A 26250-nucleotide genomic window follows, 5' to 3' on the forward strand; every position below is an offset into this window, starting at 1 on the left:
TATACCAGCTGATCAGGTGGTGGTGCGTATATAACGCCATAACCTTTCCATATCCCATATACATATATATACATATATATATACGCGTATATAATACTATCTGGTCATGGGTCAATGTGCATGTATAAATGCATGAAATGCATATGAAATACGTTAATAAAATTTCTCGGTACGTCACAAGACCATTATGTCTCTGATTAATATCATGAAATAAACTTTACCAACTTACATATTTTTGAGACCCATGAACAGATGGTAGAAAAATATGACATATGGGGAATCAAGAACGTAAGCATCTCTAGTATTTCTATGAATAGAGTCATTTATGGAAGTTGTGCATTTGCTCGTTTCGTTTGTGTCGTATAGATCATGCCAAAAAGAAAGAAGGGATAACCCCAACATACCTGTATGATCTCTTCCTTATTACTCAACCAAGCTCAACACAACTTCTTGCATCTTGGACAACATCTACAACTCGAAACCCCATCCCAACTTAGCTCACAATAGCCCTCAATCACACAACAACATCATCGAAGTATTCTCTTGTAGTCTTTAACGCCTTTGATGAGGATTTGAGTTGATTTCTCTTAAGTTTAGTTCTTGGAACCTTGGACAAGTTCTTTGAGAGTTTGAGAGCGTTTTTTCAGTAATTGTTCTCTGGATATTGATGAAATATAATGGATAAAAATAACTCATAAGCCCACCGCCTCAATTCTCCAAGTAGGTAGGTAAGCTGCCTGTTTGGCAGCTTGAGCAGTACCACTTCAGACACTTGTATCTCTCTACTCCGATATCGTATTGACAAACGGTTTGAAGATTTGGAAACTAGACACATAGAGCTTTAATTCCATATAAATATCTCCATGTAACTCTCAATATATTGGGAGAAAACTGCATCGCAACTTGGCCTATGTGTCTAGTTCTCCGAAGTGCTGCAATGTGACTTGGTATCCCTTACTTTAAAAATCCATATTTCTCTACCCCGATGTCGTATGAATAAATGGTTTGGACCGTTGGAAACTAGGTTCCAAGACCTTCATTTTCTATGATATATGTCCCAAAATGACATCATAAAGCCTACGAATTTAATTTCTCAAAACGGCTCGTTACTAGGCAAATCTTAACTCGATTTTTTCCGTAAGTTAAATCCAATTTTTCCCAAACTTTATATTTTATGTCCAAACATCATATATAGTCATATTATTACTATACACTCATTCAATCTTGATTAACAAGTCTCATATTCATTATACGTCACTTTAGAACGCACTGGGTGTAACACCAAACTTGTCGACTTTCGACAAAACTTATCTTCTTCAATTCGTTTAGCTTCTAAGCCTTCCAACCATCTTGGTACTTGGTATTCATGATCTTAAATATTATTAACTTCCACGGTAACATGATAAACTTAAAGATGATTTTATTTCTGAACTTACATCAATTGACTTACGACGTACTCTTAAGTACAAAAACATGGGGTGTAACACTAGCGACCGCTTGTACTTGCAGGACATCTCCGACTACGGAATTCCTATGGACACCTACAATGAGCCTCCTCTTACACTTAAGGAAGTTGAGAGAGATCCCCCGCGCTAATCATCGGGCCGCCAAGCTCACGCTCTAGGAAGATGCTGCTGAGGCTGCCCTCAGATATGTTCATTTAACTTCCATGCTACCTCATGATGATGCACATTCTCCTAAAGGGTTCAAGTTCAAGGAAGATTCTAATTTGCTCCCGGATTCATCCGTCCCAAATTATACGGAAAAGGGCCAAAACTACCCTCAGACTACTTGATTTGTACAAATATGCCGTATGTCTACCTATTGAGCCAAAAATGCTCTCATCGTTATCTTTCTAGCTCGCTTATGCCCCTACGACTAACGGCCAATGCCAAATAAAAAAAAATTATTTAAATTACACATGGCAAATTTTTATTGGTGCAATTTAAAATTATGACCCCAATTAGATAAGCCCACTGCCACCACCCAATTGAGTAAACCCGTTATAGCGTGGTTGCTATGGCGGAAAGGGGATGGTGGCAACTATGGTGGTAGAATTGGAAAGATGGAGAAGTTAATTTTTTTGACAATCAAGAGTTTGGCCATTTTTTAAGGTGGGTCGGATGTTTGGGTTGGGTAAAAAAAATGGGTTAAGGGTGGATTTATTTAATTGGAGCCATGGTTTAAAATTGGACCAATAAAAAATTGCCACGCGCAATTTAAGTAAACCTTTTTTTATTTGGCATTGACATTTAATCGTAGGGGCATAAGTGAGCCAGAAAGATGATGGCGGGGGTATTTTTGGCTCAAAAGATGGACGAAGGACATATTTGTACCAAATCGAATAGTCTGAGGACGGTTTTGGCCCTTTTCCGCACATTATTTAAGGAAACCTTCCAACTATACTTTCTGTACGCTTGATGCCTCAGATGATATGGATGAAGCATCCAACCGGAAAGCCTACATGGACTTCTTCAGTCTCATGAAGAAGCGAGCACAGCTGGAGGATGATTAACTCCACTAATTTCCAGAAATTGCCAACATTTAACCCGAGAATGAAGCAGCAGGAGCCTGCTGGCCCCTTCACCAAGCAAGGCATTAAGGCAGAACAAATGCAAGTGAGAAAAACACTTCCCCTTAGCATTGTTGCCATGTAATCCGATAATGCTCAAGTCTCTACGATGAAAGAAGATGAGTGGTATAATGCAGCTGACATAGCTAGACCTAGAAGTTTGCAGAAGCACAGGAGACGCTATAGAACTAGGGCCATTATAGACATTGACGACCACAATGCTTGATTTTCACTTTTGTGTGATTCAGTTTGGATAGAGTCTACACCTGTTCTGTCTGTCCCTTTGTTTAAGTGAAAGTGGAAAATTTCATTATCAAAAACCAATTCTTGATCTTTTGGGGCATCCTCCATCCGAATAACGAAATGAAAAGAAACCGCAAATACAAGACATTTGCCTCTCTATAACATTGGTACAATTTGAGGAAACGAAACGCAAAGCAGTTCGCATGGTTGTGAATCAGAGAGATCTTCTCAGACATTTGTTTGCGTAATCTAATGCCTCACCCTCCAGATCCACACACTAGGAAATACTATTCTCACAATCACCATTACTACTATTCTCGAAACACCTCTCATCTACAGGAAGCATAACTATCAATGCATTGATCAGGCGTCAGTTCAGTTAATTTTCATTACTTGCGATGCACGCACAACCTTTGTACTGTTCTTTGCTCATTTCAGTATCTGAAGTCTAAATTTATGCAACGTGAAAATGCGTTGGGTTGGGACATGCCACTTCCATAGAAGTCAAAGACTGGCGGTTCAAAAACTGGGCACTCCCAAAACAAAACTCAAAAACACGTTCCAGTACCGTAATCGAGATAACATTCCAAAGTTCGTTTGCCGACTGAACTTTTCATCATTTCTCTTCAGTTTATGTTATGGATAAGACAGATATCAATCCACGGCACAATGAAAACCAGAACATAATAAAGGAAATCGTCCTGCTAGCTAATTTAATCTCACGTTACTCAAGGACAGAGTCACAGGAACTTGGTAATATATACTTAACAAGAGCATGCACGTTCACAATGAGCGGGAAATCAAAAGAACAAGTTCCTTTTGTCATTTAGCAACAGGGAGATACACACTAGGGCAACTTCCCAGCGTTCGGCAACCACTTCGCAGAAGAGCAGATGATGAGAAATCAGCATATAAATTCCCAAAAATGTGTAATGGGTGCTACAGGTAACACCTAAAGAATGGTTATAAACCCCATTAATACAAACGCCTACGACAATCAGCAGCACCGCAGTGGCAAGCCATTTGTCTAACCTTGCCATCACGATCCATAACACTATCCAGCACATAGCCATAATCATATGTGAGTTCCTACAGGGAAACATAAACAAACCAATGAGCAATTTAATAGTATAAAGGCTGCTTCGTACTGTTTTTCATATTATAGTATTGCTCAATAAGGGATAAAATTCCATCTTCTGTTCTTTCTTATCCAACCATTCTAAGTATTAAGGGCAAGTTTTACAGAATGGTGGTTAGACCGGCTATGTTGTTGGGGCTGAGTGCTGGCCCGTCAAGAAGTCCCAAGAAGATGAAAGTAGCTGAAATGAGGATGCTGAGATGGATGTGTGGTCATACCAGGAAGGACAGGATCAGGAATGAAGTAATTAGGGACAAGGTAGGAGTGGCATAGGTGGAGGACAAGTTGCGGGAGTCGAGGCTGAGATGGTTCGTGCATGTGAAAAGGAGAGACATAGATGCTCCGGTAAGGAGGTTTGAGAGGTTATCCATTGCGGGTATGAGGAAGGAAAGGGGTGGGCCTAAGAAGTATTGGGGATAGGTAGTTAGGCCGGATATGTCATTGCTCTAGCTTACCGAGGATGTAACCCACGATAGAAAGGTGTGCAGGTCGAGGATTAGGGCTGTAGGTTGACAGATAGTAGTGTGTTCCTCATAGGCTTACCAGTATTACTAGGATTATTTTTATATTATCTTATTCATGGTTCTTTACTATTACATGATGTGTCATTCGCGCCCCTTAACTTAATATATTGTTGTTACTATTGTCTGATACTTGTTATTTTATCTCCACTGACCCTAAGCCGAGGGTCTATCGGAAACACCCTCTATCTTTATAAGGTAGGGGTAAGGTCTGCGTACACACTACCCTCCCTAGACCCCATTTATGGGAATACACTGGGTTTGTTGTTGTTGTTGCTTGATTGGTCTAAACAGTTTACTATAAAGCTGCAGCTTTCAATGAGGAGTTCACTAGTTTGGAAGCTACAGCTTCCAGTCAGAGAGTTTCAGATGAGATGAATTATTAATCTTGAAGCACTAACTTGTTAGAAATTTATTCTGCACAAGTCTATAAAGGTTCATTTTCTTTTATATGAATATTTCCAAGCACATTATTCAACTTCATAATAGTGCAAACTGAAGGCATAAACATGAAGAGGTTGTATTTTCAACCAGTCTGAAGTAGACTTTCTCAAGATTTTGAGGGGCTTAAGGCAGCAGTCCTTTTAACCTTTAGAAAAGCTGGAGTGCTTTCTCACTGCTTCCTCCCCAAAATATCCATCTCATGTAACCCTTTTGTTGATATTTTTACATTTTCCATGATTCTGGATCACAATCTTCTTATCACAACCCCACTTTCCATTACCACACCAAGTTAACCATTGATGTCCAATTAGAAACAAAAAGAATAATTTTTTTTGAGTTCATTAAACACACGAGTAACAAAGATTCAGCAAGAACCTGCAGAGGTGGTATGTTGTCAGCTGCCATTAGCACCACTCTTGCCAAGCCAATGTCGTGATGGGAGCTTAACACACATTGAACAAATAAATTAGGTTGACAACTATGATTAATAAACCTCGCAACATTGCCAACAGAGACTGCATCAATGCAATACTCTGGCCCTCCATCTGAAGTCTTCTCAACATCCTTCTGCCAATATCCTGGCAAAGAAACCTCACCCAACCGTCTCTACAGAACATAAGAAGATGACATGGATAAGAAAACAAAGACAAACTAAAGGACAATGCCCCACTACTGCTATTATTATGATTCCTGATCTCTGAGAAAACTGCAACAGCTAAAAATATGAGAGAGCACAAAAGAGTGATGATCTATAAATGGCTAAATCTTTATTTTATGTCTAGAAGCAAATGATAAGAATAAGACTATAGTTATGAGAAAGACATACGGCTAATCCTAGAAGAAATGTATATGAATAAGAAAAATGGAAAAGGAAACTGAGGAATCAAATATATGAACACTTGCCTCCCTCCCATCCAGCCCTTTCATTGTTTGCAAGCAATCAATGTCAAAAACATAGTTGTTTTCTGCTGCAGGGTCAATATGATCTGTCTTCATTAGAAGACCAATGTATTCACAAATGGTTGCCCCGGAAGGTATATAATCCCATGATCTCACACCCCAGCCCTTGTTTGGAGTACGAAAAACCTGCTCCCATTGACAATGAAAAATCCACAGAAATGAATATGCAGCACTCTTCTGTATAGAAAAATCTGAACTCTGGTTAATGGACAAGTGAAAGAACCTCAAGCCGATATCTCAATCCTTTCTGAGAAGTGCGGTTGACACAGGCAGGTCCACATCCACAATTTGGACCACATTCAAAAACAACAGCCTTTGGCTCAATAAGTCTACAGAGAAAAATATACCAAAAACAGAAGGCATGTTAAAAGAATTCTATTGCAAGTCAACTGCAAACAGAACATTAATAAGCTCTGCACTTTGCTGTCAAGCACCAGACAAAGCCCAATCAACACTTCTCACAAATTAAACAACACTCGTAACACTGCATTATGTTATCTCATATAGTTACACTGAGCAAACGGGCAAGTAAATTGTCTATCAGAACTATAATAAACCAAATAGATACGAGATACGTGATATACATATAAAAGGGACCTTGAAATATTTTTTGTTCCTTTTAATCAAAAATAGTAAATAACAGGGACCAGAAAATTCTTTGTATAATAGACCAGGGACCTTAAAGAATTCTTAGTCCTTATATCAGAAATATTTACTGTTTCGTCTCATGACTCTTCAGGATAACGCCCATTGGCAATGATACGTATGCCTTAAGAGTCTTGGTGAATGCAGTAAAGAACCTGCTAAATGAGACTCCAGGAAAGCAGATATCATGTCTTGCACCTATCTTCAGGGCTCATAGAACCATAATAATGTTCGGTATAACCTAAGGCCCACAAAAGATAAAGCATCATGAGAAAGCAATCAGATATGGAAATTCTTCCTCTACTTTATTGTGTACAACGAATACCCTGATAAAACCTCCTTCCAACTTTTTTCTCCATTAGTAAATTGAGGACTTTCATCACAAATGGGAAAAGAAGCAGCTAAAGGCTATGTTGCTCCGACTCTCCGAAAATGTCGCCGGATACGTGTCGGATCCTCCAAAAGTAGCGCATTTTCGGAGGATCCGACACGGGTGCGGCAGCATTTTGGAGAGTCCGCGCAACATAGGCTAAAGGAGGTACCCTTGCTAATTCACCAAGAACTCCGAAGAGACCTTAATATATTTATTCTTTCTTTTATAAAGTGAATAAATTTCATTATTGTATGGGCCAAAACGCACTTGTATACAAGTATACCAAAAAAGTAGAAAACCTACAAAAAGACATGGTTTTTCTATGAGACACCCAATAAAAAATCATCTCTACCCCTTCAAAAGCTCTCCATTTCTCTCTCCAGATAACCCACATAAGTGCTAGTGGACCAACATTCCATGCCTTGTGCCATCCTCCTCATCCCACGACCCACATTTCCAAATGACCATTAACTCCTTGGCAATGCTTGGCAATTGGCATCACCCATGATATACCAAACCAAGAATTAAAAAAGGACAATAAGAGGAAAAGGGGCACTATTTATTATGAAAGAGAGATCAAAGTGCAAATAACATAAAGAAGGAAACACGTAGCATGTAAGCCCAGATAATCATGCATCGACAGTAGGCAATTCTTGTGCCGGTAAACACGTAAAGTTAGCAGCACAAGTGGATGTTAGAAAACAAGGTAAATGAAACTCATCTTTAATTTGAACTAACATACACTGACAAAGGATAGAAATACTGCACTCACCTTCCACCATCTTTGTGAACATAGGGAAAATCAGAACCATTGAGTTTAGCGCAAGAACAAACTCTTGGATCAAGACATGAACCACGACACTTGCATCCTGTGGAAGCTGAAGGGAGCTTTATACCTTTGGCGCATATAATATGCTTGCTATAAGTGAAACCTGAATGTTGTGTAAAGTTTAACGTCAAAAAGATAGGCACAAATGGATAAGAGCAATACATTCACATTGGCAAGATGTTTACGTGCACGACATTGCCTAAATTTAAGCCTCAACCAGTCTAAGACCTACAGCAAAAGCTCCCAACTAACTTACTCATATCTCCACTAACTCTACCACTTCCATCAGAAATCCCTTGTTAAACACATAAGACTGACAAGAATCAAGGGAAGTTAAAAATCAGAACACAAAAAGACATTTAGGCAGTTCCTGTAGAAATTGACAAAGCTTGGAGGATTCATGCAGTGGGTAAGACGGAGACGCAATAATGCAAATTTAAACGGCACAGGAGTAGCATGTGAACTATTTTGGTGGCAGAAAGTGCAACCAGGATCCTTCATCAAGTATCAAAAACCAAGCTGCTATGATCACAATTCAAAACTCAAAAATATTCAGAACCTTAATCATAAGATAATCAATCAACTATACCTCTATCCCAAGCCAGCTGTCATCATCTATATAAATCCTCCATATATCCATTCCATGTAATATAATCATTAAACCTTATCTCTGGAATTACATGCAAAACTCTAACTAGACTACAAATAATCTTGACAAATACCAAAACTAATGCAAGTGTAACAATAACTTGGCGTTAATGCTAACAAATTAGTATTGCATATATGAACTTTTTCTTAACTATGATATATTTGTAAAGAAAGAAGAGATTTGAGAATGAATTGCTTTTTTATTCCCTCAAGCATGTTGGGGTTTATATTGTGCTTACAAGTAATCCCAAAACAGAAAGGGAAGTATGCAAGTAATCCTAAAAAAGAAAGGAAAGTAATTCTGAATAATTCTTATTCCTACTTACACAATTATAGGGATTCTAAACCTTTTCCTCTATATACAACGAATGGGCACTTTTCACATTAATAATTTCCTAACTCTTACCAATACTTTTAGCAAAATATGTATGAAAACCAAGAGATAAATAAGTCTTTTAAAATAACTTCCTTCGATAGATTAAAAACCCTAATCATTTGGACAAAATAATGTAATAAGAAAAAGTAAGGAAACAACTGGAAAAGAGTTAGGAAGATGCAAATGGTGTTGCTTTAAAGACAAATACCTTTCCAGCAGCCTTAAAACAAGCATGTAAGGCTGGAAGAGTGTCTTTGTGTAGGAGAAATACCACTACAGTTTGTGGGTAGGAGATGGATATAGCATAGAGAACCCTTACCCTCGAATCTGACCACCATTGCATTTAACACATTGCAATAGTTTTTCATGAGAAAAAGGTGGCTTTTCACAAAGCTCAACCAGTCATCTATACAAGTTAAATTAAAATGAGCACTCTGAAAATACACAAATATAACTAATTTATTCTCCAACATAAAGCTAGAGAAGATATTTTCCAATTCATAGATTTTCCTGGCTGCTGTCTCAACTTGGAGACAACTGCCTCGTTATATCTTCTCTGCTATCTTATCTTCAGATAGAACTAAAAGTTAATAGTACAGACAAGTCAAAATTTTCTATAGATACAAAATTATTTTGGGCATTAACATGAAAGTCGTTGCTAACGAGAAAGGAGGTATTAAGAAAGCCATCAGAACAGCATAATACCAAGACATAGGTACTTGCCTGTCGGTGCTACCGGTGGATCATCAACTAAATTGGTTGCGGGAATAGGAATATCCTCCAGTCCACCAGAAATGTCCTCACATACCAACCTATATTTTGAAAATGTAAGAGTTTGCCTTCTATTAATTCAATTCACAATATTAATCAGTTCTAATTTAATTACCCTCGTATTTCAGAAATGGAATTGGGAATACAGCCTCGAGTAAAATGTACCTGCATGCAACAGAAGCAAAATAATATGGAAAGTTAAAATTTGATCAGTTGAAGGCAAGGAAGTGGCTGAAGGTGCAGGGAGCGACAAAATACAAAGAGGTCATTTAGCTACAGGACTTTACAGCGTGACTAAGCCAACTAACAAGCCACTTGCACAACTGAATTTTCAACCATAGTTGCAGCTAGCTCACTAACTGAAGTATAGATGCTGCTTCAGATCAAAAAAGGCATATGGATACTTTTTTTTAAAATAAAAATAAAATATAAGCAACTGGTAAAGCTTATGAAGTGAGGAGATGAGTAGGTCACACAACACTAATGAACATAAGATAAGGACACCAGCTTCAAAGCCCCAGTAGAATAGTAGGCGAGATCAAGGTGACTAAATAATTAAGCAAATTATGATCAGCACCTAAAGAATTCTATGTCTGCATGAAGGCACCTGCATCATTGATTGTAATAAGCAAAAAGCTAAGGCACGTGAAATCCCTTCTCTCGTTGTACTACATTAGCACTTAGCTTAAAATATAAGGCTGTTGCAAGTAGAGTAAGGTTTTCTATTTTGGAATACCTATTGTATACAGGCACATTTTTGCCACTCTTTAATGAAATTTATAAACTTATCGGAAAAAAATCACAGTACCAAAGTGAAAAAATAGTGGACCTCATTTTCAGTGACTACTGGTAATCTATAATAAGCTTCAACTGTCTTCCAAAAGAAAGAGGCATCTAGGCACTAAAGCTCTAGGGACAGATGCAATCCTAAAGCTAAAGAGAAGCAGCGCACAAAAGAGAATTTGGGGACAGTAAACCAAAATGCCCATGAGTTGTAAGTTCAATAAGCGATATCAGAAGTTATGAAACAAGTAAAGCACAAACTAAGAGTTGCTCGCAATCCCACTGCAAATAAAGAAAAAAGCAGCTACATAGATAGTACATAAACGAAATATTTTGAAGAAAGTATATAAAGGAAAGGAGTAACCACATAACAAGTGTCATATAAAGTTGCTACCAACTTAGAAAGTGGTGCTTTTGCCCTACAACCATTAGAAATATTATTTTATTATATATTATTATTCATTTAACCAACACTCAAAACAACAAATATCACATTGCAACATATAGGGATCGCTTGGTTTACGGTCTAGTTATGCAGAAACTATAATGCGTGGATTGTTTATGCGGTGCATAATAATGCAGGAATTGCTACGCATTGAATAATAATGAATGGGATTGTTATGCCGTAAATAGTAACACATGAAGGGATTGGGGGGAGGGGGGGATTCAAGTTGAAAATGGTATTTGAAAATTAGAGTCGCGTTTGGACATGAATACAATCTGGAGCTGTTTTTGAATTTTCGTGAGTGCTTTGAGGTGAAAATTTTGAAAAATAGCTTTTTGGAGTTTTTCAAATTCCAGAAAATTTCAAAATTCAACTTCAAGTGAAAAATTGAATTTTTTATGGCAAATCGCTGATTTTGAAAAAAAAAAGTGAAAACAAATCTGAAAAAAAGGAATCCTTTTTTATGGCCAAACGGGCCCTTAGAGCTAATTCTTGTATTCTTATTCTACATTTTATTCCGTAAAAAATAATACACACATTCTCGTATAAGTTATACCGGAACTAGTAACACATCATTTGGTTTGTTTCTCCAAAATTGCAAATAGGAGTATGCTCAAAATTTCTGTATATTAAACAGCCATTAGGAGAAATAGATTCTTTTGCCCCTAATTAGAAGAAATCAAAGGTGTGTAGCCTACCATGAATTCAAAACCATGTGAAAGCTTTGAATTTGGAGGTAACTTTAGAAGTGACACAAAGACAATGTAAAACAAGTGAAGATCTAGAGAAGAAAGACTTTCAAGAAACAAACTGCTTGAACTTTCCGGACAACAAACTCAAGAAACATAGGTATATACTCATCAGTGAAATTACAAATTTGAAGTTTCTACCTTAAAATAGAAGAGATTTGTTATTTTGCAGTCGCCGAACTCCAAGATAGAAAATCAAAGAGTGCAAAAGGACATTTACTATTTTGGCACAAGAACAAAAGCTTAAAATTAAAGCATAAAATACCACTGCAAAAGAAGTGAAGTCAAAAAAGGAAAGAAACCTGGTTGGTGGTTAACACAGGTTGTCCCTCAACACGCTTTAATCGGTATTTAAAAACGGTGAATCCAGAAATACCCTTCTCTGCCCAGTAATTTACAACCTGCAAAACAAAGCTAATTTGACATAATACTTGAATATATCCATGTTTTAACATTTGAACAGCACCCAAATCTTCACCGCCAAAATTTTGAAGAAGGTAAAAATTGACTGGCACAAACAACAGAAGGCTAAAAGATGACATGCTTATTTATATTCTTTACTTTTTTTCAGCGCTTTTCCTTTAAAGTTTGATGGCCATTTAGCCATTAAGAGAAATATCTGGTAGATTGGTCAGTCCTACATAACTAAGCATGTCACGGTCAGAATCCACATCTGACCAGATTAAATGGTCCAATATCATGAGATTAAGCACATATTCACCAACAGTAAACCTCTCAAATCACCCTACATAGCCAATACTCACACATCCTTATGTTGATTGAATGTTGCTTTCATATTCTCCTATTTGGTTACTGTTGTGTTGCTAGCAGCTAGCAAAAGCTGTTTACATACATACTAACTCTAGAAACAACCCATTTAAACTAACGCTAAAGATAGAACAAAGATGGGAAGCTCTGAATGACAAACCTCGTATCAACAAATAGAAATACGTCTCAACTTTTAAAAGCACATTCTGCATCTATTCAGAAAGAAATCTTTCGGGATTCAAAGATGAGGAAATTGATTACCCTATACAAGCCGTCATAGGTGTAAACCTTTCCAACGTAACTATTCACACACCGATGTCCACGTGTAACCCTAACAGGGACAGATTGCTCCATACAATTCTGCAAATAGAGGGCAAGTCATGTAGATCAACAACTTGACCACTCCTAAAGACTTCAAAAAACCAATAAGCGCTACAATATTAACTATCAAAAAGAAAAGAAATTAAACTAAACATTCAAAAAAGCAAAACATCATTAGTCATGAAGATTTTACAATATAAAAACATAGGTAAGTGCCAAAAAATACCAATCAAATCCTAAAGAGCTGAAACATTATCCGCAGAACACCACAGCATGAACAATATGAACAGATAGAACAATATGCGCTACTATATACATGACTTCATCGAAATCATGAATTTCACCAATGTACTAGTATCGTATTTTAATCAAGCCTCTTTAGAAATATTTTCACCAGCTAAATGTGGGAAAGGAAAATCATCTAGAGTTGCTTATTGCTTATTAAATATCAGAACAAGATCACCAAAATCTCACTGGAAAGTTACTGCTGATAAAATATTTCCAAGCTTTGTGTTTTTATCTCTGGCTTATTTGTTACCCTTGATGTTAAATTGTTAATTCAAAAAAATAAAATTCCCTTGTTCAAATGTTTTTTTTCACAATACACAATTTACAATTGGGTATCTTTCTCACTGCTTATTCAGGTAAATACCACTATTCCACTCTTCCCCCACTTAGCTTATTCTTCATTGTTAGACAAAAGAATTGACAGCAAAGAAAACAACATGAAACCTGTCTGATAAACAAGATAGTAGGACATCAAGCGTTTAATAATTGACTTACTCCAAAGAAGTTATAATAATTGATTTTATAACAAAACTATTTCACGTTTCTATCACTGTCTCTAAAGCGAAAGAAATACAAGCGGGGAAACATTTCTTATTTCCCACACTAAACACATACATTGAACTGATGCAATGTAAGAGACTCAATTCACCAGAGAAGAGAGAACAACACGCCCCTTTCTCTAAAAGTCTCCCTTTGAACCTTGGTTGTCAAGCTTTTTATGCTTGAGAAACCATAGAGAGAGCATAATGAGTCTTTCTTTCAATTCATAAAGTTACTGCCTTTTTTCCATTTTATAAAACAGGTATCTGTCTTGGCATGGATTAAGATGTTAAATCTGACTTATATTAAACAAAGTAGAAGAAAAAATTAATGTAATGGTTGAAAAAATTAGTTAGATAGAGAAATAACACATCAAAGTATAAAATTGCAAGTCATATTTCTATAGCAATGGAACGGTAAATGAAAGCAGAGTTGCATAAACCGGGATTGTCAGTTAACATATCACAAGCCCATGACAGAACATAATATACTAAATTCAGAATAAATGAAGTGATACTAACAAAAATAGTGTCAAAGAAAGAAGAAAAATTGCGAACCTTGAGCCCTAGATTACCCCGTTCCATGACTTGATCCTTTATTTGGCGCTTGTTACCAAGTAGATCATTTCCACCTTGACCAGTATAGACAACCTCTTCATAGTTGTCCTGGTCGTCCTCATACTGTCCTGATAGGACAATAGATACAGCAAGGGGCAATCTGTAGCCTCTGTACTCCTATATGATGTGAAGAGATCATATTTCAACAGGCGACAACACAAGTTTTGACAAAAAAAAAATGAGATCTCTAGAATGTCTAACTGCAAAAACAGACTAGCCAGTAAAGGACTGTGATCATGAAGGATCAAAATTTCTCCAACAATGAACCAGATAACCGACATCCTTCATGACAAAACTTATCTTCTTTCTCCAAGGCACCACCACAACATCCTTGAATATGTTTGTTTTGAAATTACGCCCATAAATGTTGAGTAAAAAGAAATTCTCGTGACATTTGGAGGAAAATAAGTTATAAGAAGAAATGAAAAGCAAAACAATATTCGCTATTCTAGGTAGAGCAAGGAAGAATATATGTAATTCAAGAATGAAATTCTTTTAGCCAGTCAACTGTTTCTCAAACTCAAAGGCCAACTGTATACCCCTTTTTTCCCAGCAGTTTGGCCAACATAATCAATGCCGTTTAGCCAATGGTTATGGAATCCAACAACGACCATCTCCGCACGCGAAAAGAATTGATGACCAACATCAATGCCTGCCACAACAAACTTAAACCTATAATTCTCAAAAACAAATGTAGCCACCCAAAACATAATTGTATGCGGGAACATACCATTAAACCATATAGATTGATTGGATTTTCAAACGTAAAGGACAAGGACCAATATTAATGTTATGCAAGCTTCTAGAAGTTACTTGACACATAAGTCAAAGGTCTAATCTCTAGATGTGCTATGTTAGAAGCTTGTTGGCCCATTCATCATCATCAAAGCTTTCATTTACTAGAGCCAAAGTATGCCATAGATGTGTACGTTTGGTCAAAATGCAAACATTTACTTTGTTTGAAAACTCAGATGGTTAATCAATTTCTATTGCATTTCATGCAAAAGGGAAAAGTTACATGCTGCAAGAAAAATCTGTAAATCACATTATCAAACTTAAGACACTCCTCTGCATTCACTGTACCGAATTAACCCAAACGCAAGAAATTAGATGTGTTTAATACATGTTGAGAGACCATGTTGGATCCATGAAATCTGATAGAGAAGGAGAGAACAAATTTGGTTTTTCTTTTCTTGTTTTTTAATTTCGGGTGATATGGTAAACTTCATAACCTCAAACCCTCAAGCCAAGAGTACAATATAGTATTAAATGCAAATACATGTGTAAACACAATAAATAGAAGATGACGGTGCATATACTGACATATTTACTAAGTCAATATCTGTATTGACTTTCAACAAGCTCCCTTAAACTCAAGTTGCTCAAATAAGTTGCTATTAGAACAATCGCCAAAGAAATAGTAATATAGCAGGAACAGTCACCAAAATTATAAGGACTAGAAAAACTATGACAAGAAGAAAAAACTTTAAGGAAAAGGCCAATCATTGTTAGGCAAAAGCTACTTAAGTCTCTACCGTCATCATAGAGCCTCTTTGTACATGTGAAAATCCAAGTGAGAGGAGGAAACTAAGAGAATTAATTGTGTTCTCTTTAGGTTGCATTGATAAGAGTAAAAGAGGTTAACATAAAAAATTTATACCATGCAAGGCAGGAACTATGTTGGATCTAATCGAAAAGGGAAGTTAAGGCTATTATTTGATTGGTGAAAGTAATTAACATTAAAATTTGAGAGCCACCAAAGCAAAACTATGTAATTGCTAACCTTTATCTAGAAATTAAATATGAAATGAAGCTCTATTCAACGTAAAATAAAAATATATGTTAAGAGGTAGCTATTAAGTGATGAATAAGCATAAAATCTTATGATATTACCTAAAATTCAAATAGAAAGTAAGCTTCTAGAAGCAGGAATTTTTTTTTTTAAGAAAAGCAAGTGGAGACTTATAATTCTCAGCCATACACAAATGACCATCATTTGCTAAATCAATGATAACATGAAAAGTATATTTGCATGTCAAGAGTAGAAAAACAACCTGGAATGGAGCCAATTTTCTCAGGATTCAAAACCTCCTTTGCCAATATCATCTGCAAGCTTTTCTCGTTAAGAATCAGTAGTACTAAAGTAGAACTACTCAACAGAGCCTCAAATCTTGTATGAAGTATCCACATTAAGGCAAATAAGGGTATTAACGCGACCAGGATGAACTTATGAAGCAATACATGCCTTAGAAATCGCTTTTAGATCAGGGCGCTTGGAACTGCGTTTACCATCATCTTCAGCTTCCTGCACATATGTGTTACAATTTACAGAGCGAAAGAAGTTAAGGACTGCCATGTTTTGCTTATTTTATCCAAAATGAAGAGGTTAAGGACTACCATCATAATAAAAATATAACAAAAATTAAGGAGCATGGAGATGAACATCATTGTTTGAAAAGCAAAGACACATAACAGGCTGTTTTACTTAACGTTAGCTCCTAAGCATAGGCATAACTCCCGAACTTTACATTTTTAACAATAGATTCAAATATGAAATATTATAGGCACTTAAATTTGTTTAACTTCTGTACATAAATGAATTTCTAATAAGAAAATAGCCATTTAATATGGTATACTATGTGTACATAAAAATCAATTTACCTGGGATATGTACATAAAAAATTTCTAAGTCGCCAAATTTTGTTATGATAGGATAACAACATAAGTCATTGTTAAATATTTATAAAGGAAATTTTACAAGAATGTTTTGACTTTTGAGAGGTAAAAAAACAAACCATATAATGCAAAATGAGTGCTTGAGGGAGTGTTGGGGCATACAGGGTGAACAAACTCAAGATGTAAAGTGTGCATGGAATAAACACCTACCAATTTTAAGGTGAGTCTGCAATTTAAATAACGATGAGGATAATCAGAAAAACTGGAAATTTATTGATTGAAATCATAAATCAGATATGAGTAATGGAGCACTAATAGGACAAACGACTAAAACACAATTTGAGCGCAAAGAGAGAATAGGATGATACTGAAGTTGAATGTTGATATGTATCCTGGTTCTAACTAACAACTGTACTTTTCTAGTTTAACTAAGCAGGGTCGGGGGAGGGCTGACCTTAGATTTTGAATGCTTCTTTGTTTTCTGTTCATCTTGAACTCTTCTACATCTTATCTCCTCTTCCTGACCACGGTCAACAAGAAGAAAGAGAATCATTAGCACATAACAGAGAGAGAGAGAGATGCTTTAAAGCTGAATCCTCTCATGTTTTTATAAAATGTACCTGAACGAGATGGAGATAATGCTTGTTAAATCTCCGAACAGTCTCGGTTACCCTTAGATGCGCACTTTTCTCAGTCCCGTCCCCGTTAAGATGGGGACTCTGACTCTGGGAGGCTTCAGCAACAGGATGATGATGATCGTTGGTGCAATCATTTGGAGGATTGGTCACCGTGACGTCATTATCAATAGCTTGTGGCGTCGTAGCAGGAGTATCCGCCTTTCTCGCCTTATGAGCCTTTGCTTTCTTCTCAAGAGCTCGGTCGTCGTTGGAGCGGCACCGTGTTCGCTGAGCTTCCTGCTGACTCTGCAAGGTCTTGATTCTAGCACTGCAACGTCTTGGGACCACCACTTCCGTGCAGTCATTGTTGTGACCGGAAAGCTCGGCAACCACCATTTTGGGGATTCTGGTTTTTTGAATTTGTAGGGTTTTAATGAATAGCTGCTAGTTAGGAGGAAACAGATGCGACACAGTGAGAAGAGCAAAATAAGCGAACGAAGCTGGCTTCAAAATTCACTTTTTTCCCCCTCGAAAATCGTGAGACGCTTCATTTTCCCGCCCAGCACTCCTTTACAATACTGTTGAGTAATTTTTGTTTTCGTTATGCAAATTTGTAAACTTTTCTCTTCTAAGATGTTTTCAGCTTGTTCCGCAATTGGACAATTTTGCCATATGCTTCATTTATTTGTCCAAAAGTGTGTTATCATTAGCCAGGTAGCTCAAAAAAAAAAAAAAGTGCCCTTTTGGCGAAAAACAAATGTAAGAGGCAAAATTGTCACATTTTGAATAGAGTATTATTTGTTCACATAAAACGGGGTAGCTAACTCAAGCACAATTTATTACTCCTTTTATCCTAATTTATGTGGCATGGTTTGGATTTTTAGAGTTAAATTTTTTAATTTTTGTATGGGTCAAAATTAGACCAGAGAAATTCGGCACGCGAAGACATAAGGCCGAGGTCGGACAGGCCAAGGTCGGACCGTCACCAATAAAGCCAAGGTCGGACCGTCGTCAGTAAAGCTGAGGTCGGACCGTCTTCAATAAAGCCAAGGTCGGACCGTCATCAGTAAAGCTGAGGTCGGACCGTCATCAATAAAGCCAAGGTCGGACAGGCCAAGGTCGGACAGGTCGAGGTCGGACAATGATGAAACAACTAGTCTGCTTTGGAAGCCTCAAAAGGAATATTCTACCGAATATTCCCTCCAATTGTACCTTTTCTTTTAATGTTTTTCTAGGAATACCCCTTATAAATAGGAATGGAGGACTTCCCAAAAAAGGGGCTCGGGCTCTCTCCCTCTCCCTCTTGCTAGAAAAATATGTAGACACTCCTCTCCTTCGAGAGGAGAGAATCTGTAATCCCATACCTTCATCAGATCCAAAAAGGGTCCAATAGTTCTTGTATTTTATCGATCATTCATCTTTATCAAATGAAAGAAGATCCGACTCACTCAAGATCGGGTGAATCTTCTCGTTTATCTACATTTTATCGCCATTTAATGTTATTCAATGCATCTTTCTTTATGCTATTAAATCTGGCTATAATCACGCCCAATATTTATACTCGGCTATGTTTTTCTACTCATATTATTCATCTCGGATCTAGAGTTAATTATCTTTAACTAGGATTTACCCCTCTTTGATTGATTTGTTCAAAAGATTTAGATAACTTTTGAGTCAAATAATTTGGCGCCGTCTGTGGGGAATTTTCTAGTTAAGGTTCTAGTTTTCTCTAAATCTCTAAAAAATATATGGATAATATATTCAATCCAGATGAGTAATATCTTCAACCTAATCATTCGTAATTTTTTTTATTTTATTCTCCTCCCTTTAATCCATGCTTGTTACTGCAAATGGAGGGAATGGAGAAGTACTCCTACAACAATATTCTAACACTAGCACGACTTCTTATAACCAACCAGGGTTTGCATCATTTTGGAAACTCAAAAATCATGGACCAAAAACAAATTTTGCTTCATTACCAAATTGCTTGTTTTTACGCTTGTGTTCTAATATTGACATTAGCCACGGCCCACAACCACTAGCAGCACCACCGCAACAATTACTAAAGGTGTCAATATAACAAAACCAGGATGTCGTAAGCAGTGTGGGAACGTCACAGTTCCATACCCATTTGGTATCGGCAAAGGATCAGGTTGCGCCATTAATGCAGGGTTCGAGATCAAATGCAATATTTCTAGTGACGGTTCTCAAAAACCCCTCATAGGTACCCTTGAGGTGTACAACATATCCGATGCTGAATTGCGCATCTCGAATGCCATTTTGTGGCGATGTTACACCTCCACTGGAGCTGTGCGCACTGAATTTCGGCTTGGTTGGGCCCGTTTGGGAGACTCAACTTACCCGTATAGTTTCTCTGAGCTGAACAAGTTTATCGTTGTTGGTCGCGACGACAACACTGTGATCACGGGGCGTAATGACCTTTCCAAGTGTTAAAATCTCTTTCCATATAGTATTTAAAAATTGAATCTTGATGGATTAGTTAGTAATTCCACCAAATGCTGACAGATCATCCATCAAGTGGACATGAGTCCACCCTGTTTTCTTTATTTTCTATATGTATGAAAAGTTCTTACTTGATCAATCATCTTCATCCGTGACTAATGAAACTGTGTCATCGGATCATCCTACTGCCCTTGAGCCGCAGCCAATGATGATCAACTACAGCCCACCACTCAAACAGTAGATGATGAATTTGGGAGTGGCTCGACTTTACTTCAGCGTCACCGCTTTCTGCTAATTGTGTTTGCCCTCCAAGCATTCCTTTGCACCAGATCAAACTGAGGTAACAAATGCTTTTATTTAGTTTTAACTAACTATTTCTCTAAGTGGAATAGAAACAGGAGCAATCACCAAGGAAGCGCATCATATTCTCCGATGCAAGCAAAATTAAACAAAATGGGACTCAGGCTAAGTGCCTTCGCCATCAAAGTTTGACAGTTCGACCTCGCTCGAACTGGGACTCAGGCTAAGTGCCTTCGCCATCAAAGTTTGACAGTTCGACCTCGCTCGAACTAGGACTCAGGCTAAGTGCCTTCGCCGTCAAAGTTTGATTGTTCGACCTTGCTCGAACTGGGACTCAGGCTAAGTGCCTTCGCCATCAAAGTTTGACAGTTCGACCTCGCTCGAACTGGGACTCAGGCTAAGTGCCTTCGCCATCAAAGTTTGACAGTTCGACCTCGCTCGAACTGGCACTCAGGCTAAGTGCCTTCGCTATCAAAGTTTGACAGTTCGACCTCGCTCGAACTGGGACTCAGGCTAAGTGCCTTCGCCATCAAATTTTGACAATTCGACCTCGCTCGAACTGGGACTCAGGCTAAGTGCCTTCGCCATCAAAGTTTGACAGTTCGACCTCGCTCGAACTGGGACTCAGGCTAAGTGCCTTCGCCATCAAAGTTTGACAGTTCGACCTCGCTCGAACTGGGACTCAGGCTAAGGGCTTTCGTCAGAGAAGAATAGTTCGACGTCGATCGAATGACTCGAAATAACACCCTTTAAGGCCAAGGGCCTTCGCCAAAGTAGAAGAGTTCGACCTTGATCGAACGACGACGGGTTAACATTTCGATAAGTCGAAATAACACCCTTTAAGGCCAAGGGCCTTCGCCAAAGAAGAGGAATTCGACCTCGATCGAACGACGGGTTAACATTTCGGTAAGTCGAAATAACACCCTTTAAGGCCAAGGACCTTCGCCAAAAAGAAGAGTTCGACCTCGATCGGACGACGGGTTAATATTTCGACAAGTTCGAAATAACACCCTTCAAGGACAAGGGCCTCCGCCAAGAAGAAGTGTTCGGCCTCGATCGATCGATGACGGGTCAATATTTCGGCAAAATCAAAATAATACCCTCTAAGGCCATGGGCCTTCGCCGAAGAGAATTCGAAATGTCCCTAAAGCCAAGTGCTGTCAGAAATATAAAGGAAAGAAAGACCGGGACTCGCCATGCGGGAATCTTCCTCGCACCAAAGTCGCGAAAAGCGAAAACATGGAAAAGTACAAGGCGAATAACAACGAAAAGTTCTTCTTTATACAAAGTCACTACGCAAAAAGTCGCAGATTACATACGACCCGGATCAATGGTCAAAAAAGACAGCTATCTTTTCACTCGGCGGCACCATCGCCACTCTCTTCACCACCATCTCCAAGATATTCTCCCTCGGTATCGGCATCCTCAGCTGCAACCCATACTAGTCGACCTCCCCATCTGAATTTCTCGAACTACGATTAATGAAGTCCGCTCACCGAGCTCGACCAAGAGACGACCTCGATAAGTTGAGGGACTAACTGTATGGGTCAAAATTAGACCAGAGAAATTCGGCACGCGAAGACATAAGGCCGAGGTCGGACAGGCCAAGGTTGGACAGTCACCAATAAAGCCAAGGTCGCACCTTCATCAGTAAAGCTGAGGTCGGACCGTCTTCAATAAAGCCAAGGTCGGACCGTCATCAATAAAGCTGAGGTCGGACCGTCATCAATAAAGTCGAGGTCGGACAGGCCAAGGTCGGACAGGTCGAGGTCGGACAATGATGAAACAACTAGTCTGCTTTGGAAGCCTCAAAATGAATATTCTACCGAATATTTCCTCCAATTGTACCTTTTCTTTTAATGTTTTTCTAGGAATACCCCTTATAAATAGGAAGGGAGGACTTCCCAAAAAATGGGCTCGGGCTCTCTCCCTCTCCCTCTTGCTAGAAAAATATGTAAACACTCATCTCCTTCGAGAGGAGAGGATCTGTGATCCCATACCTTCATCAGATCCAAAAAGGGTCCAATGATTCTTGTATTTTATCGATCATTCATCTTTATCAAATGAAAGAAGATCCGACTCACTCAAGATCGGGTGAATCTTCTCCTTTATCTACATTTTATCGCCATTTAATGTTATTCATTGCATCTTTCTTTATGCTATTATATCTGGCTATAATCACGCCCAATATTTATACTCGGCTATGTTTTTCTACTCATATTATTCATCTCGGATCTAGAGTTAATTATCTTTAACTAGGATTTACCCCTTCATCTTTGATTGATTTGTTCAAAAGGTTTAGATAACTTTTGAGTCAAACAATTTTGACTATAAATTCGAACATAAAATTTATAAAATTTTGAAATATAAGTTACATATTTGAAAAAATATAAAAAATATTATACGTTACAATAATTAACAATTTGAAATATTTAAAACACATACGAAAAAATTACGACAAAAAAAATTGGCTTATAAAATTCGAACACTGTCATATAAATTGAAAAAGTGATTTTTAAAAAAATTTATTTTAGACAAAGTTCCAAAAACTTGTAAAATTTTATGGACAAACACATTTTTGAAAAAGAGGAAAAATTTTTATGGACAAACGGGGTTTAAAATAAATAATTTGATGAAAAGGAAAATAAAATGGAAGTTATTAATATGGTCAGGCTTTGCCAAGTAAGTAAATTGGCTAAATATATAAATGGCTTCTTAATAATTGACATTAATTTTAAACACCTCAATTGACGCATTTATCTATTGAATATTTAACAACAACACAACTATTGTAGTCTATCAAGTGGGATCTGGGGGTAGGTAGAGTGCATGCAGACCTTACCCCTTGTTGGGTCCAAACGCACACGCAAGTATACGCGATCGATAAGTAATAAAGTGATAAGAAAGTATCGTTCCCTCGATGATTTATGATTAGCTATTGTCCAATCTAAACTATTTATAAATTTATGGCTCAAGTGATTGTGAAGAAGATGATTGTGATTTTTATAATTAAATTACTATAAACTAATAAGCAAGCAAGAAAACAAGATCGTAAGTAGAGCAAACAAACACTTAGAAGGAATTCAATGAGATGGGGATATTCCAGGGTTATGGGGTTATTGTCTCTACTATTGCATTTTTCCGATTGATGTAATCACTCGACTTATCTAATATGTTGATTAGCAGGGTTTATTATGCTCGCAAAGTTCTTTTGACGCTTTGCTCGCCTATTGTAACGACCCGACCGATCGTTTTTCTTGTTAGAATCTCGTTCCCTTAAATGAGACTTTCCGTACTTGCTTTTATTGATTTATGACTTGCGGGGATAGTTGGTTCGGAATTTGGAAGAGTTTGGGTTGAAATCGGAACACTTGGTTCCTTAAGGTTGGCTTATAAAGCCAAGTTTGACTTTGGTCAACCTTTTGAGTAAACAACATCGGAATCGGGATTTGACGGTTCCAATAGGTTCGTATGATAATTTTGGACTTAGGCGTATATCCGGATCGGGTTTTGGATGACCCCAGGAGCGTTTCGGCACCTAATAGTGAAAGTTGGTTCTTGAAGAACTTTGAAGTTCTTTAAATTTGGTTTGGAGCGGGTTTTGGTGATACCGAGGTTCGAATGGAAATATGAGACCGAGAATAGTTCTGTAATGTCATTTAAGACTTGCACGCAAAATTTAGTGTCAATCCGAGTAGTCTAAGTATGATTAGACGCGTTCGAAGCGAATTAGAAACTTGAAGTTCAAAGTTTGATTCAATTTGGTTTTGGGGTGTGATTCTTGGTTTTGTTGTTTTTTTACGCGTTTCGAGAGTTCGAGCAAGTCTGTATCATGTTTATAGACTTGTTGGTGTAGTTGGACGGGGTCCCGAAGGGCTCGGGTGCGTTTCGGACCGCCCAGAGTTGAGTTGAAACACACCATATTTCTGTTTTTGCTTTCCTTCTTCGCGAACGCGGTCTGATCCTCGCGTTTGCGATGAAGGATTTAGGGTGTTGTGTGCTAGGAAGCTTTTGCCCTTCGTGTGCCCAGGATCGCGTTCGCGGAGGCCTGGGTCCTCTAGCCATCGCATTCGCGTAACCTGGACCCCGTTCGCATAGAAGAGGCTGAGCTGGTGGCCATTGTTATTCTCCGCGTTCACGAAGAAGCCCTCGCGTTCGCGTATGGTAGGCCACGCAAGCCTTCGCGTTCGTGACGCTCCAGTCGCATTCGCCATGGGTAAATTTTCCCTGGGCCTCACCGTTTGCCTTCGCGATCGCGAGGCCTCTTCCGCGATCATGAAGTAGGCAGACCTGGGCAGAGAACTTTTAAAAAACGGGACTTAGGTTATTTTGACTCATTTCTTTCATTGTTGGGCGATTTTTGGAGCTCTTGGAAAGGGGATTTCACTTAACACTTTGAGGTAAGTAATTTCTACCCAATGTGAGTTAAATACATAGTTTATGGGTTGATTATAACAAGTAAATTAGTGAAAATCATGGGTTTTGATAAAAATGAGATTTAACCACGTATATGGAATTTAGTAAATATCATATATTTATGTCTCTAAGGTTATGGGTAACAATTTTCTTTAAAAAATTCCGGAATCCGAGCATGTGGGCCCGGGGGTGAATTTTAGGAATCTTGCGAATTGGGTTGGGTAATCACTTAAATGGTGGGATTGCGAACTTTTGAGCATAGATTGATTAGTTTATGTAGTGTTTGACTAGCTTCGAATTGTTGGGCGTCAAATTTGGAGGTTTTAGCGCGTTCTTGAATCGTGAAGTAGGCCTTGAGACGAGGTAAATCTCCTTTCTAACCTTGTAAGAGGGAATTAACCGCATAGGTGAATTCAATACATGTTTGAACCTATTTGTGGGGGCTACGTGCGTACGAGGTGACGAGAGTCCGTACGTAGCTACTAGTATGCTATTGACCGGGTAGTTTAGGATTCGTATCATGCTATTATTGGAATGTTGTGTCCTTACTTGCTAAACTAATCACTTAAACCATGTGAAATTTATGAAAGACTTGTATGCGGTTAAATTCACTTACTTGACGGTTTGTATGAAATACTTGACTGTAAATGAGAAATTTGTGCTTTCTTGAAAATGAATTGTTATTTGTGGATCAAGCCGAGCACCTCGGTAGTAAATAGATACATATATGGTCCGCGCCGCTCGACCCTCCGGCAGTGCACGTTTAATACTATGTTGGACCGGGCCGTACGACATCGGCATAATTGCGCATGTTAATTATTTGGAACTCTCCGTGATTTATAATTTCCTAAATGCTTTGAATTGTAAGTTGTTACATGATATGACTGAAATTGACATTTTATTTACGAAAGAATATCTTATCTCTTCCTGCCATTAAACTGTTAATATGACATGGCATCTATGCCTAGCATAACACTTAATTATATTATTTTTGGCCTAGAAAGTGTCAAGTCGACCCCTCGTCACTACTTTTTCGAGGTTAGACTGGATACTTACCGAGTACATATTGTTTATGTACTCATACTATGCTTCTGTACTTAATTGTACAGGATCCAAGGCAGGTGCATCTAGTTATCCGCCAGGATCGCATTCTTGAGATTGGACTGAGACTTCACGGTGAGCTGTCCCCTTCCTAGCCGTTCAGCAGCATGCCGGAGTTTCTCTTTTGCTTGTATCTGTCTATTCTATTACAGACAATAGGATAGTCATCTTTTGTATATTCTACTAGTTGCCCACACACTTGTGACACTAGGTCTTGGCATTTATTAGTAGACTTTGATTTTTGGGTTGAAGTTCTATAGTTATAATTTCTTTTAGTTGTTTCCGTTTTTGTTTGCCTTAAAAATACGTTACTTATCAAAAGATTTAAATTCAAATAAAGATTAGATGTTGGGATTGCTTAATAAAAATAGGAAATCACTAAGTTGTTCACATTGACTTGTCCAGCAACGGTGTTGGACGCCATCACGACTTGACATGGAGTTGGGTCGTGACACCTATTCAAGCCAACCTAAGACTATATGTCTATAGAATCAAACATGACAAGAGCGCATGTATATTTCTTGCAAAAATAACCAAGTAAGGCAACTAGAATATGTCTATCCTAATCGCAAATCTAGTCTCCGATGTCCGGATTCGAGAACTTACTATACTCAATCCTATATGCAATCTATAGTTACCACTTTTG

At 38.0% G+C, this 26250-nt stretch overlaps 1 protein-coding gene across 1 annotated transcript; it reads right to left on the reverse strand.

Annotated features, from left to right (window-relative positions):
• Window positions 1-3539: 3539 nt before the first annotated feature.
• LOC109236863 (histone-lysine N-methyltransferase, H3 lysine-9 specific SUVH4) lies at window positions 3540-17987 on the reverse strand. The gene is made up of 15 exons (XM_019403094.1): window positions 17328-17987; window positions 17162-17227; window positions 16277-16336; window positions 16086-16137; window positions 14571-14683; window positions 13972-14148; window positions 12527-12625; window positions 11800-11898; window positions 9636-9685; window positions 9473-9561; window positions 7669-7828; window positions 6102-6207; window positions 5822-6004; window positions 5294-5524; window positions 3540-3904 (listed from the first exon to the last, which is right to left on the reverse strand). The coding sequence occupies exons 1-15, from the start codon at window positions 17718-17720 to the stop codon at window positions 3791-3793; spliced, it is 1992 nt and encodes a 663-aa protein (XP_019258639.1). The 5' UTR covers window positions 17721-17987; the 3' UTR covers window positions 3540-3790.
• Window positions 17988-26250: the final 8263 nt, after the last annotated feature.

Source organism: Nicotiana attenuata, unplaced genomic scaffold (genome assembly GCF_001879085.1).
Source record: "Nicotiana attenuata strain UT unplaced genomic scaffold, NIATTr2, whole genome shotgun sequence".
Taxonomy (NCBI): domain Eukaryota; kingdom Viridiplantae; phylum Streptophyta; class Magnoliopsida; order Solanales; family Solanaceae; genus Nicotiana; species Nicotiana attenuata.

Coding starts and splice junctions, on each gene's coding strand:
- LOC109236863 (XM_019403094.1), bottom strand. CDS start 17,720: ATGGTGGTTGCCGAGCTTTCCGGTCACAACAATGACTGCACGGAAGTG. Junction 16,337..17,161: donor AGAAGCATTCAAAATCTAAG/GTCAGCCCTCCC, acceptor ACATATGTGCAG/GAAGCTGAAGATGATGGTAA. Junction 9,562..9,635: donor TCCATTTCTGAAATACGAGG/GTAATTAAATTA, acceptor TTCAAAATATAG/GTTGGTATGTGAGGACATTT.